The 13,084-nt window shown below is 50.0% G+C and overlaps 1 protein-coding gene across 8 annotated transcripts in view; it reads right to left on the reverse strand.

Annotated features, from left to right (window-relative positions):
- Positions 1 to 335: 335 nt before the first annotated feature.
- The window catches only part of UNC79 (unc-79 homolog, NALCN channel complex subunit), a 261,771-nt gene continuing 249,022 nt past the window's right edge, over positions 336 to 13,084 (reverse strand). For all 8 annotated transcript variants that reach the window (XM_082451152.1, XM_082451149.1, XM_082451150.1 and 5 more), the window contains one exon: positions 336 to 12,466. In XM_082451152.1, the coding sequence (XP_082307278.1) occupies positions 12,266 to 12,466 (201 nt within the window). In that variant the 3' untranslated portion in view covers positions 336 to 12,265. The remainder of the gene's footprint in view (positions 12,467 to 13,084) is intronic.

Below are 13,084 nucleotides of genomic sequence, written 5' to 3' on the forward strand. Positions count from 1 at the left end.
CAGGAGGGAGCCATTAAGCTCCCTCCTCCCGCTTCCCAAAGTAGCTGTCAGGAAAGCACCTGAACAATTCCTTGACATAGTAGTTTTGATGCCCTGTCTCCTGTTTCCATCCCTGGCACAAACAGTGCCACCAGCCCAGACTCCGGGTGCCATTGTGACTGCCCTTATCCAGCACATCCGACCCCTCGGGTCACCTCTCCTCCCCAACCTCTGCTGGGGAGCGGCTCTCCTGAATGTACAGCCTCAGGCTCCTGACTTCAGCTGTCAATCTTTTGCTCATTCATTCAGTCATTCCCCAAATACTAACAGAACATCTGATACATGGCAGGCAGCACACTGAACACTGGGGTTCAGCTTCCCCGATGCTTGAGGTCCCAGCTGGAAACCTCAGAGGTCCCAGTCCTCCCCGCCCTCAAATCCGGTGGGTCCTGCCCTGGCCCTCCAATCTGCTCTCCAGTCCCACCTCCGCTGTCCCAACCCCCAGCGCTGGTCCCACTCCCCACTCTCCCCAAACTCTGCCTCATTCCATCCAGCCTCTGTCTGCCCACAGGAACTTCCTCAAACCTACCCCACTGACGGCTAGGGACCGCTCCCTGGCCTGGCTGCCCTTCCCCGAGCCATCCCACACCTCTCCCCGCAGCGCCACTCCACGTGCACACCTCCCCGTCTGCAGGTTTCAGGCTCCCCTCCCCCACCCCTTGGCTTGGCTGCATGGCCACATCTGATGTGCTGTGCAGATCCTCTCAGAAGCTGCCTCTTCCCTGACCGCATGGACCAAAAGCCCACAGGTGCACGGAGCCCAGTGACTTCTGCCTCCTCTGGACGGCACAGACAGCCCTGCGTGCACAGCTCTCATGTCTGCCCTCTCCCGTGGACACTTCCAGAAGCTTTCTCCTCTCTTGTATGAACCTGTCAACCCCTGGAGAGCCTGCGTCCACGCCTACCCTAGGTGCTGACCATGCTGTGTCCTGGGGATTCAGAGAAACAGGGTAGGGCCCCGCCCCCAGGAGCAGTTTGGTGGTGGTGATGCAAACAGACAGTGACACCAGTGTGGAGATGGAGGGACACCCAGGGTCGACTTGCCAGCACTTCACATACATCATCTCTTTTAAGGCTTCCTGCAAGCCTAGGAGGATGTAGATCATCCCTGTTTCACGGAAGAGTAAACTGCGGTTCAGAGGGGTTCAGTGGCTCACCAAAGGTCAAAGAAGCAGTAAGTGGCAGAGGTGACATTCAGACCGAGTTCTGTGTGGCTATAAGTTCTAGGCCCTTCCAACCCAGACAGGCCCTCAGATTTCAAATGGTCCATCCCAGCTAGATTTACATCCAGTTATCTTCCCAGCCCATGAAAAGCAAACAGGACACTCAGCGTCCCCAGCCCCTGGAAGCTGGAGTCAGGGATTCATGGATCTAACATGGATCAATTTTTGTGATTTCTTTTTTTTTTTTTAATCGAAGTATAGTTGGTTTACAACGTTGTGTTAATTTCTGCTGTACAGCAAAGTGATTCAGTTCTACATATATATACATCCTTTTTTAAAAATATTCTTTTCCGTTATGGTTTATCATAGGATATTGATCATAGTTCTCTGTGCTACACAGTAGATTTTATTTTTTTATTTTTTTTAAATTTATTTATTTATTTATGGCTGTGCTATACAGTAGGACCTTGTTGTTTATCCATTATGTATATAACAGCTTCCATCCGCTGACCCCAACCTCCCACTCAATCCCTCCCCCAACCCCCTCCCCCTTGGCAACCACGAGTCTGTTCTCTATGTCCGTGATTCTGTTTCTGTTTCACAGACAGGTTCATTCGTGGCATGTTTTAGATTCCACATATAAGTGATATCATATGGTATTTGTCTTTCTCTTTCTGACTTACTTCATTTAGTACTAACATGAATCAATTAATATGTGATTCTGGCAAGTCCTCTCCCCTCTCAGAGCCTCAGTTTTCTCACCTGTAAAATAAGAGTAATAATCCCTGGCCAGCTACTTCTCCAGGATGTGCACATGGAAGGGACTGGAAGGGTCCCAGCATCACCAGATTGAGGTCACAGCAGTTGGGTCCTCATTCCAAGCCTGCAGGAGCCTGACGCTCTCCTGTCCTCTCTACCCATCCCTTGGGGACTTACATCTGGCTCCAGACTTCAGACCCTTCAGGGTTGCCCCTGGTCCCCAACAAGCCGGCCATCACGTGACACCCAGTCCCTGCTTCCTGGGTCTCCACAGAAGATTCTCCAAGTCCTGTGAGACATTCATGTACGGGACGACTTTAGGGGAGCTCTGTGTATGTGGGTGAGGGGAAAATCGCCCTCTCAATCAGTACTGGCACCTGGGCCCTGAGATGCCCCCCGCCCCAGGGAAGGAATCAGAGATGGGCCTGAGACCCAGGCAGCCCCTCCTTTCTCAGTCTTCAAGAAGGCCTCGTCACAGACTCGGGGAGCCCCTCCACCAAAGGTGGGGAGCCCACGCCAGGCCCCCCAGGGGTAGTAGGGACTCCCTGAAACCAGAGGGGCCTGCAGGGCTGTCCAGAACAATACGCATGGCAGCCCTGGACCTCCTGACTCCCCTTGGCTGATGCAAACAGCCTGCTTCCCGCCAGGCCCAGCTCAGTGCTCGCCGTTGGGCGTGGGGACCTGAGGCACCCTTGGCCTCGCATTTGATGGCTCCCTATCGGTGGCCGTGTGGCCTCAAGAGGGTCTTCCTGGGATGGCTCCTCAGGAACAGGAAGCAGAATCCTGCCCCCACAAGGTTGCACGGGGCTCTCATCCTCCCTGGCCCCTGGTGGGCATTGTCACCACTGCCTTGGCTGCAAGGTCGGTCATTCAGAGTCATTCCCTCAACAGAAGCCCTTGACCTTTGACCTCAGCCCCGTGCTCCTGCCCTCATGCCACATCCCTATTTCTTCTACTAAGTTTCCTCAGGGGGATGGGGGTCCGCTCCTGTCAGCTAACCACAGTCAGAGCCACCTGGAGCCAATAGAGAAGCTCTTCTAACAGTGAACCCCAGAAGGGATAGGGTTCAGGCTTAATTCTCTTCTCCCAGGAGCTTCCTGTGGGAAAGCATCCTCCTTGTTTTTTTTTTTACGAAGACAAACACAAGCCACCCTTTCCCATAGGAAATGAGCATCTACTGACTCCCAGCTAAGAGGGGCCCTCAGGAATTCCTCCCAGAGCAAAGAGGTAACTTGCTGTCTCCACCGTTAGAACTAGAAGAAATCAGGAGCTTTTGTTTGTTGCTCCTCAGGTCCCCGCCCTACACCCCTTAATTTAAAAAGAAATGTCCTCCTTTCCAGACTCGCTGATACATGGGGATAATGCAGTTATGAAAAGGGAGTCAGGCAAGGCCCCCCCCCCAAAGAAAGAGGCGCTCTGATGGTGGGCGTGCAGGTTGGGGGATGTCTGAGTAGGAGGCACTGCACCCCTGACGTGAGCGCAGCCCACGGAAGTCCAATCCCTGCCCAGGAAGACAGAGGGGTCCAGAGGATCGTGACGACACAGCTAAGCACACAGACGATGGCCAGTGAGGCCGCTCTGAACCTGTCCTCAAAGAGCAGCGCTGAGGAGGGTCTGGTGGAAGGAGCCCTTGTTCTGTGGAATTCCAGGGGGCTGGCTTCATGCCACTGACTTTTGCCTGGAGGTTTGCCCTCAACCTTTCAAATGGGACGTATTCTCAGCGGTAAGTATGTTCTCTGTGAGAACTTGATTTTTGATTTCATTTTTAGTCAAACCTAAAAAAAAAAGAGTATAATAAACATGTCTGGATCATAGAAATACATACTGAGATTTCAGGCCCACATGTGTGTTCACTGCCCGGTGACGACAAACAGCACCATTTTAGTCGTCGTGGGTGATGAGAAAAGAAGCCGGCTGGGCGCCGCGGCTGGCTGGCCTCCCCGCTGCCTGGCCTCTCCGTGCAATCCCCCTCCTCTGTCTGCCACACCCTCCCAGAGAGCTCATCCAGTCCTGGGCTTCACACCCCATCAAACGTGCATGACTCCCACGTTCGTACCTCCGGTCCCCACTTCCCAATCATCCCCAGACCTGAGTGCGTCCAACTGCACGCTTGCTGTACACGGGCATCTCGTCAGAGCCCGGAAGGACTCCTGGCTCTCTCCTTACGACCTCTCGTCACCCCATCGTCCTCACCTCCACACCTGGCCTCTTCACCACCACTGTTTCTCAGCCCAAACCCTGACAGTCAGCCTTTATTCCTCTTTGCCTCTCAAAAGGGACATGTTCTCAGGGGTGATCACTTGTCAGTGGCCAATAAACCGGCAAGGCCTATCAACTCAGTCTCCAAAACACTTAAATCCATCTGCTTAACTCGGCCCCCACCACCCCCATCCAAGCCACCATCACTTCCTGCCTGGACTACAGTGACAGCCCCTGCTTGGGCGCTCTGCTTCCACCCCTGCCGCCCCCAGGATCGTTCCCACGAAAGCCAGAGGGATCCTTACAAAACGTAAGTCAGACCATACGTGAGTTAAAAACCTGCCCATGACTTTTTTCATACTGAAAAGCCACACTCCGTACACTGGCTCACAAAGCCCTTCCTGACCTGGCCCCTGCTTCTCCTGTACCCACGCCCCCGTCACCTCTTCCCTTCTGTCACCCTCGCCTTCCTGAGCTCCTCACATGTGCCAGCGCCTTCTCATTTTAGGTCTTTTCAGCCACTCTTTCCCTGGTTATCACCTGCGGCTTTCTTCAACCAGCCCTAGTCCTTCTCTAATCTATCGCCTTAGTCTATTTTCAATACAGCACTTGTCGCCAGCTAAGGACACTTGTTGAGAAGTGTATGCACTTCCTGTCTTTCTCTTCTCACATGAATATAAGATGCGTGAGGACAGGGGCCTACTCTGCTTTTGGGTCTTAGTCATTGCCAGGTCTCTAGACCCCCAGTGTGACTGACACCAGAAACGTTTGTAGGATTAATTGATTAATTGTGGGTTACAAATTTAACACCGTACACGCAGTGTCAAGAAAAGAAACAGCATTTTATTTCCCAAAACTGTTCAGAGCCCCACCTCACTGGGTGTAGGGGGGCTGAGGCGGTAGAAAAACCTGAATTTGCAAATTGATGGTGCTTGGGCCTCTTCTGGTTTCACTAGTTCCTTTTGGATGACTCTGTGTCTTTGGGACAGATACTCAAACTGTGAGCCGCCTCCTCAGCCCGGCTCCCCTCCAGGAGGCTCCCAGGCGTGCCCCTGAGGGGGTAGCCGTGGTCTCGGGCACAGGCAGAGAGGCAGGTTCAGACCACGTGGTACCTTCGGGGTCCTGGCAGGTCTCGTGGCCGGCCTGGGCTGCTTCCGGGACGGGTGACTGCAGAACTGTGCCTGGGCCCTTCCGGTCTCCGAGGGTGACAGCGCCTCCAGCTGCAAATGTCCACACTGTGGCAGGCTCTTTCTCCTGACCACAGGCCCTGCCCATCTTCCTGCTCTCTCAGCTCCAGCCACGGGGACTCTGGGACCTGCACGCTCCCGCAAGCCGGGAGAGAGCTGCCGGAGCTGGGGTGCGGGGCTCTATTTGCAGCCCCGAGGCTGCCCAGGGCTGCCGGCTCTTCTCCTGGAGGCTTGTGCACCACCATGCGGTGGGGATCCCTGGGACATTCCCATCAGGGCATTTCTACAACGTTCTCACCCCCAGCAGGGAAGCTGCCGACATGCCCACCTGGCCTCTCTGCCCTGCCCTACATTTGTCTCCCTTTTTCTTTGGCCAACAGTCCACTAGGGTCCAGAAGAGGTGGGCTCTCCATTCCCTCATCCTGTCTGACCAGAACTTTCCCTGCATCTGAACCTCCTGCCACCCACGCCATCCATGGAGCTAGGCTGGGGAAGGCGATTTCCTGGAGAAGAACAAAAGACATATCCATTTATTATTTTCAAAATATTATCCCCATTACAAACACAAGGATGTGTTCACACCATGTGAAGTCCCAATGATGAGAGAACACACCATATGGAGGAGGATTTCCCAGTTGCTCATTCAAGCAGAGAAACGCGGGGGAGCCTTGAGTCACCACATGCAGCCCAGCAGCGTAGGAATGCCGCATTCCACAGGATGGGAGCCAAGGTCCCATTGCAAGCTGTGATTTCATCTCAGCAAAACACCAGCTGTCACATGGCATTACAGTTGGAAGAAGAAATGGCTGCGTGAATGTCGGCTGCTTAGCCCAGAGCCTGGCATTCCTAGGAGTAGCGAGGTTTCCTTAAAGTTTCACTCTTATTCCTGTTTATGACTCCCTCTCTGTGCTAAGTACCTGACAGACATCATTTTGTTTACTCTTCACAAAAACGTCAGCAGAGAGGAATTAGCATCTCCATTTTGCAGCTGATGAAACTGAGTCTTAGCGAGATGAAGTACTTGCTGGTGGTCATAGAGCGGGTCGGCGGGAACGTCCCCAACTGACCTGGCTGCAGAGCCTGTGTCTGTGTTCCCCTCCAGCTGCCCCCCAGCCCTGAGCCTAGCATTGGGCTCTCTAGATGAAGGCTCTGGGCACACCGTGCTGTCTGAAACTGGCCGATCCCCTCTTCGGAGCCTTCCCACCACCATCCCCCAGCACCCCACCTGGGCAGCGTGATTGTCCTCACCTGGAGTGTTTCTGTCCTTCATGCCTGATTACTTGCTTGTTCCTTTCTTTTCCAAGTGGCCACTTGAAGGAGCGGAAATCAGGGCATCTGCCAGGCAGCCCCAGGAGGCTCCCCTCTCCACCGGCCTGCGGGCGGGGGCCTGTCTGGACTGCGTGATTAAAAAGCCAGTTCTTTGTTCGACCAGATCCGTGCCTTCCGCCAATGTCCCGCGCACCCTGCAGGGAAGAGCTGCCGCCAGGGCTCACCTTGGAGGGACCAGCCCTGACTAGAAATGAGGTCGAACTGATGGGTCGGGGTGTGGAGGGGGCCCATGGCCATGCAGATGGGGTGTGAGTGATGCCAGGGAGAGGTGGGCCACTGTGGCTGAGAGCACGGCCCCAAGTCCTGCTTGGCCACTGGCTCGCTGAGTGACACTGGGTCAATCCCACCCCCTCTTAGGCCTGTAAAATGAGACGGTCGGTCTAAACTGGGCGGCAAACTCACAAGCCTGCAGGGTGGAGCAGGTGAATGAGTGAAGCACCAACTCAAAGGCAACAGGATTTCTGCCGAGAGGCAGTGGGGTCTTCCTGCTTGGGAGGCAGAGATCAGTAGTTAGTGGGAAACGGTACAAAACTGGAGACTGCATGCTCTAGCGGAAGTATTCAAACTGAAAGGGGAAATGGAAAGTTCAAGCTCATCAAACAAAATATGCTGTGGGCCAAGTTTCACCAGCAGGCTGCCGGCTACTGACTTCTGGTCTATGTGATTCTAGGTTACCTTGTGGTCAGGTGAGTAGCAAAGGACTCTACCTATCATTGACCTGCCAGAATTATGTAGTAGAAAGGGCCAAGGCTTTGGAGGCAGACATATCTGGATTCAAAGTTTGCTCTGCCTCTTACTGACTCCTGCAGATATTGTCTCTCCATGCCTCAGTTTCCTCATCTGTAATATGGGGTTAATAACAGAAGTACCTGCCTCACATCACTGTTGAGAAGACTAAATGAGATTACTGTATCTAAAGTGCCTGACATGCAGTAAGCCCACACAGAGGGTAGCTATGATTATTTGAATTAGGGACAAGTCTCAACAGGGCTGAGTGAACTCAGACCCCTAATCTAATAGAGTTCATCATCTCAATCTGATGAATTCAGAAAATTTTATTCTTTGCCATAAAACTATTAGATTAAGTGGGAAACTAAATGTGATTTAATTTGTGAGCTATAATTTTTTGGCAAGTAAATGAATTCCCAAAGTAAAGGAGAAAATGCCTTTGTCAGATGAAGTGACAGTGGCTCGATGGAAATTTATTATAGATGATTAATAAACAGAGAAACCAACAAGACTGAGCTTCCTCCAAAAGAGCCCTCAGATTGCTTTATCCCATGCTCTTGGCACATTTTAGCCAAAAGAGGCCAGAACCAAAAAAAGGGAGAGAGAAATTAACATTTACTGAGTGAAGCTCTGATGAAGTCAGATGGCCTTCTGGTCCTAATGCTACTACTACCAGCTTGACCTTGGATGAGTCATTTAACTTCTGGGCCTCAGTTGCCTCACCTGCAAAGTGGGAATATTAACGGGGAAGAGAGGGCTAAGAGGAGTAAAGATAATGTTTGTGAAGTGCTTAACACCTAGTAGATACTCAGTAAACGGTGGCTCTTGTGGTTTCTCTTGAACCCCCTTCAAAAGAGGCTCACTGCTGTCAGTGGAAGGAACTGGCCAGCCTCTTACTGATAACACTTCCCCTCCCAGAGGGTTTGACTCTCATAAAAACATAGTTTGGTTCTATTCCGTTGAGTTCCAACCACTCCCTTCATTCTTCTTAAGACCATTACTGTTAAAACACCCAATTTGCCCAAAATACATAGTTGCAAATTAATTCTATTAAAGAGGTATATTAAATGATCTGCATTGTCCGATTAATGCCAGAAGCCCTTGAGTCCCAGCTCACGAAAGAGTCTTGGTGGAAAACCCGTCTTCTCTGATCCAATCCAACCTTATTTGTCCTGTTGTAGCTTGGAAATGGAGACGAAGTTGCTGCGGTCACTTGGCCTCAGATGAGACTCTTAGGGAAGAGAGTTGCTGAAAATATCCCATTGTCAGGCAGAATGGCACGCTTGTAAAGACTGGCATACAACGAAGACTGGACACCCTTGGTTAATGAGCGTGTTTCAGCTCCCATGAGTCCTGTAGGTCTTGCTTCTGAGGGACTGGCTGAAGGAAAAACCAGATGAGCTGCAGCTGTGACCTGTCCCCTCGTTTGGTCTTCATAAGGTGGCACAGGTTTCCTTGGAGGTCCATAGAGTCTGGTACGGTCTCCCAAGCACCACCTCAGTCCTCCACTCATTTGCGCGTTCCATCCCCCCAGGGAGATGGGTAGACAGCTCCATTTTACAGATAAGGCAAAACAGAGGTCCAGAGAGGTTTAATAACGTGTCCAAGGTCACCCAACTAGTAAGAGGCATGCTCACTGCAAACAATCATGGAATCTATGCATTTGCAGATTTTGGCCCATTCCACCCTTGGGAATCTCAGAATGTTCTGTTCACATCCTGGAACCAGTAGGATTCCGTGAGGGAAGGAAAACTGAATTTATTCCTGGCTCTTCTCCAAGCCAATAATCAGAACTGGCCAAATCTGGATTGGAGTCTCTCTGCCCTCTCTGCTGCTGTCAGAGCTGTCACCCGGGGCTGGAGTGTGGGGTAGCAGGAGTCTATATGGACCGTGGTTGAGGGCACAGTCCCTGGGGTCAGACAACCTGGGGTCATGTTCCGGCTCTGCCTCTTACTAGCCGTAGACCTTGGGCAAGGAGCTTTACTTCTCTAGGCTTTAACATGAGAATAAAAACAGTAACCGATAACTTTTATTGAGTGCTTACCATGTGCCCGGCATTGCTTTAAGCTCTCTCCTTGCATTCTTTATTTCGTCATCTCAACAACCCTGTGAGGTAGAATGTGCCACTGTCCACATTTTACAGACGAGGAAACACTAGTAATGCAACTTCAAAAACCCTGAGGCTTTGGGGAAAATATACCCATGCAAGGGTTCAGCTCAGTGCTCCTCAGTGGCCTTCACCTAGGCCAGGGGTCAGGAGACTTTTTCTGTAAAGGGCCAGATGGTAAATGTTTTAGGCTTTCAGGACTATTCAGTCTCTTTCATGACCCTTCAACTCTGCCGTTGTAGCACAAACACAGCCAGAGACAATGTGTAAATGGCTGGTGTGGTTGTGTTCTAGTAGATTTTTTACAAAAACAGGCAGTGGGCTGCAGTTGTCTGACTCCTGACCTAGGCGAATGGCTTCTCCTCCTCCTTGTAAGGGCCAGTCCTGCTAAACTTCCATCTGTCCCTTCTTTTCCTGGCTTTTTTCTTCTAAGTGCCTGAGCCCCACTTGCTGGAGAGGCTACCACAATGACATAACAAAAGAAGATGAGGATACTGGGTAATGAAGTGGGCAGGGGGGAGTGAGTGTAAGCCAGAGAAGCTTGCTGGTCTCTATCAACCAGTGAAGTGGCAGGGTCCCAGCAGGGGCAGTATTTTGGTCAAGCTGGTAGGAAAACTGGTCCCACAGTTCTGAGGGGCAAGGAGGGAGACCTGCCTGGATGGGACCAAGGACCCAGCTTGTGACTGGGGAAAAGGAAACAGATCCAGATAGCAGGAAGCATTAGAGGCGACCCAGTCAGGAGGGCTGAGCTAAAGGGTCATCTCCAGCCCTTGGGGGGATGCAAATACAAAGGGAAATTGAGGCAGAAGTTCATTCAAGGAACTGGGCAAAGAAGATGGAGAAGAAGCTGTGGATGACTCTGGACCTTGTCTACTGGTAGAATAGGGCCACCAAGATCCTGGCCACCTGTGGCAGGGTGGGCTCAGGACCACTAAAGAGCTGGGCCTACAGCTGAGCCCAGATGGGGAAGTCAGTTAAACCTCCAGGGAGAGCAGCCAGGGCCGCCTGCTCCAGCCGGTTTCTGTAACCCCCTCTAGGAATCCCTGCATAAAAAAGAGAAAGTCACAATTTAGCCCTTGCTGAGCCCACTGGGTAGCTCAAGAAAGACCTGCTGCTTAATCAAATCCGTTCAATTCAATAGACACTAATTAAACATGTACTATGAGCCAAACCCTGGGGATACAGAGACAGGACATATCCTCAAAGCTGTCACAGTTTACAAGCGAGATAAGTACATGCGCAACTTTTTATAATACAAGACAAAATGTGCACAGAAGCATAACCAAGCACGACTGGGACAGAGGATAATTCTGAATAGGGGAAGGCCTTTCCAAAGAGTTCGTTAGCAAAATATGAAGAATAATCATTTCTATACTCTTACTATAAGGACCTATTGGTTCCCCACAAGTTTTCATAAGAATGGAGATCTGCCACCCTGTCTTTCTAGAACTCATGTGAAATACTTAACATTTGAGGACTTGTTTTCCCCTGAGAAGCATTAAGATATCAGACTTCCCAGAAGAAGAGAGAAGCTTCTTAAAAACCAACATAAAAAAAAAAAAAAAAAAGTCTCATGCCCTCAAAGTCCCTCCTAGAGAATGGACTTCAAATAAATTGTGTATTTCTCTCACCAAATGATCTTAAAGAAAGCCTTTTCCTCTTAAAATTGTACTTAGTCTTAATGGAAGTTAGAAGTTTTAAAAGTTTAGAAGAAATGGTTGTCAGGAACCAAACTCTAGCTCTATAAACTGATTTTAAAAAACCCCAGGCTCACAAAGATAATAAAAAATGCATTTAATAGCATGTCAATATACAGCTTAAATGTATATTAAGTCTTCTTTTAGTCAGTGCATTACAGGGATAGAGAAGAGAAATATCATTTGTGAATGCACAGTCAAATGCTAAATAGAAGTGCTGATAAATCTTGGTGCTCTTAACACTATTAAAATTCCGTTTTATGAAACATAGCTCCAGGTGCAGTGTTCTGTGCCAGCGTGGGGAATCGTCTGGTCCAGTATGCAATCTACAGTTTTAAATTGAATTGTATACAAGTATTAACAAAAGAATAAAATTTATTATTCACAAAACTAAAGTGGTTGTCATAAAGCTTACAAGAAAGTACAGCCTAGGACTAATGAGTTGAAAAACTAGTTTTAAAAATAATAAAACTTACTGGACAGTCCTGGAAAATGATATTATAAAACAAAGAAAACAGTTGGCACAGTTTAACCACCTAATTTCTAAGTGCACTTTGTAATGGTCCTTGCAAGCTGCCACTTTTCCCAGGATAATGACAAAAAGCTTCAGTCAAGTGTCACTGGCTTATGGTGACGGGGTTTTTTATTGCATTGCCAAGAGTGGATTTTAAGAAAAAACACTACAAAGGTTTCAAAAACCCTATTTATTCTCTATCATCAAAAATAGCAACAGGGGGACTTATACAACTTTTCTGTGAGTACCCACCAGTCTATTTTTTTTTTCTTAAAAAAAATAGAAGTTAGTTAAAGAAAAATGATTTGGTTTTTAAAAAATAATGTAAGGAAACACTTAATCAGATAGCCCAAGGAGTCATCAGAAATGTGTAGCAAGAAAGCTTCATTTTGGCCCTCTCCGGCCTTTGCACGTCTTTTACTAAACTAGAAAGAGAATGTACAGTACCAATATGTTCCCCAACCTGCCTGGATCGAATTGTTTTGTTTTGAAACCCATTATTGCTAAACCAGAGTGTTGACACTGAGAGCCGAGGAGTCCGCTCATAGAGGATAAAATTGAGAGGCTGCTTCTGAGGACTGGATCTCCACCTGGGCCATTTTGAACTGGGTGCACTGCAGCCACTTGCGCAGGGCCGCCAGGCTGGCACTGCTCTGGGTGGAGCCCGGCAGCGTCCTGAGGCTGTGGTGGTCCACGTTGTTCTGAATGGCCTGGAGGCGAAGCTGGAGTCCCGCAGATAAGTGCTGTAAGAAAGGGCAAGACGGTAGTTTAGTTTCTTTCCTGCTCGGGTTCCCGGTCAACCCAGGGAGTGCCGGCCTGGACTTCTTCTGCAGGCGGAACTTACACGTGGCACGGGGGCTGTCTGGCCTGAAAAAGGCCAACTCTCAAATTTTGGGAGGGCTCAGGACAGAGGGCGTGGGCCGGTGCCATGTCCTTAGAGCCCACCTGGCCCAAATCCATCCAAATAATGCCCCTCCCATCTCGACTCATTCATTGCAACACCAGTGCAGGGGCTGACACTTAGACTTGTCCCCCAAGAGCTGTTTGCTATGTGGGCCTGGTGTCGCGGGCTCTGCTGCCGGGCTCCCTGGGTTCAGATCCTCGGTCCCCCGTAAACAACTTGGGGAACAAGGTTTTTCGGTCTGTGTTTGGATTGCCTCATGGGCAAAGTGGGGATAGTAACACTCACCTGACGGGGTTATTGTAAGGATAAGTGAGTTAACAGAGGGGTCAGAACAGAAGCCGGCACATAGGAAGTGCTCAGGACATTTTCATCATGATTATAGTCTCTCTGTTCTCACGTTCATGCACACGAAGGAGCTAGGTTGTAAGCTTTTCTTATTCTTCTTAGCTTTTCATGA

Source organism: Balaenoptera physalus (genome assembly GCF_965194825.1).
Source record: "Balaenoptera physalus genome assembly, chromosome: 2".
Taxonomy (NCBI): Eukaryota; Metazoa; Chordata; class Mammalia; order Artiodactyla; family Balaenopteridae; genus Balaenoptera; species Balaenoptera physalus.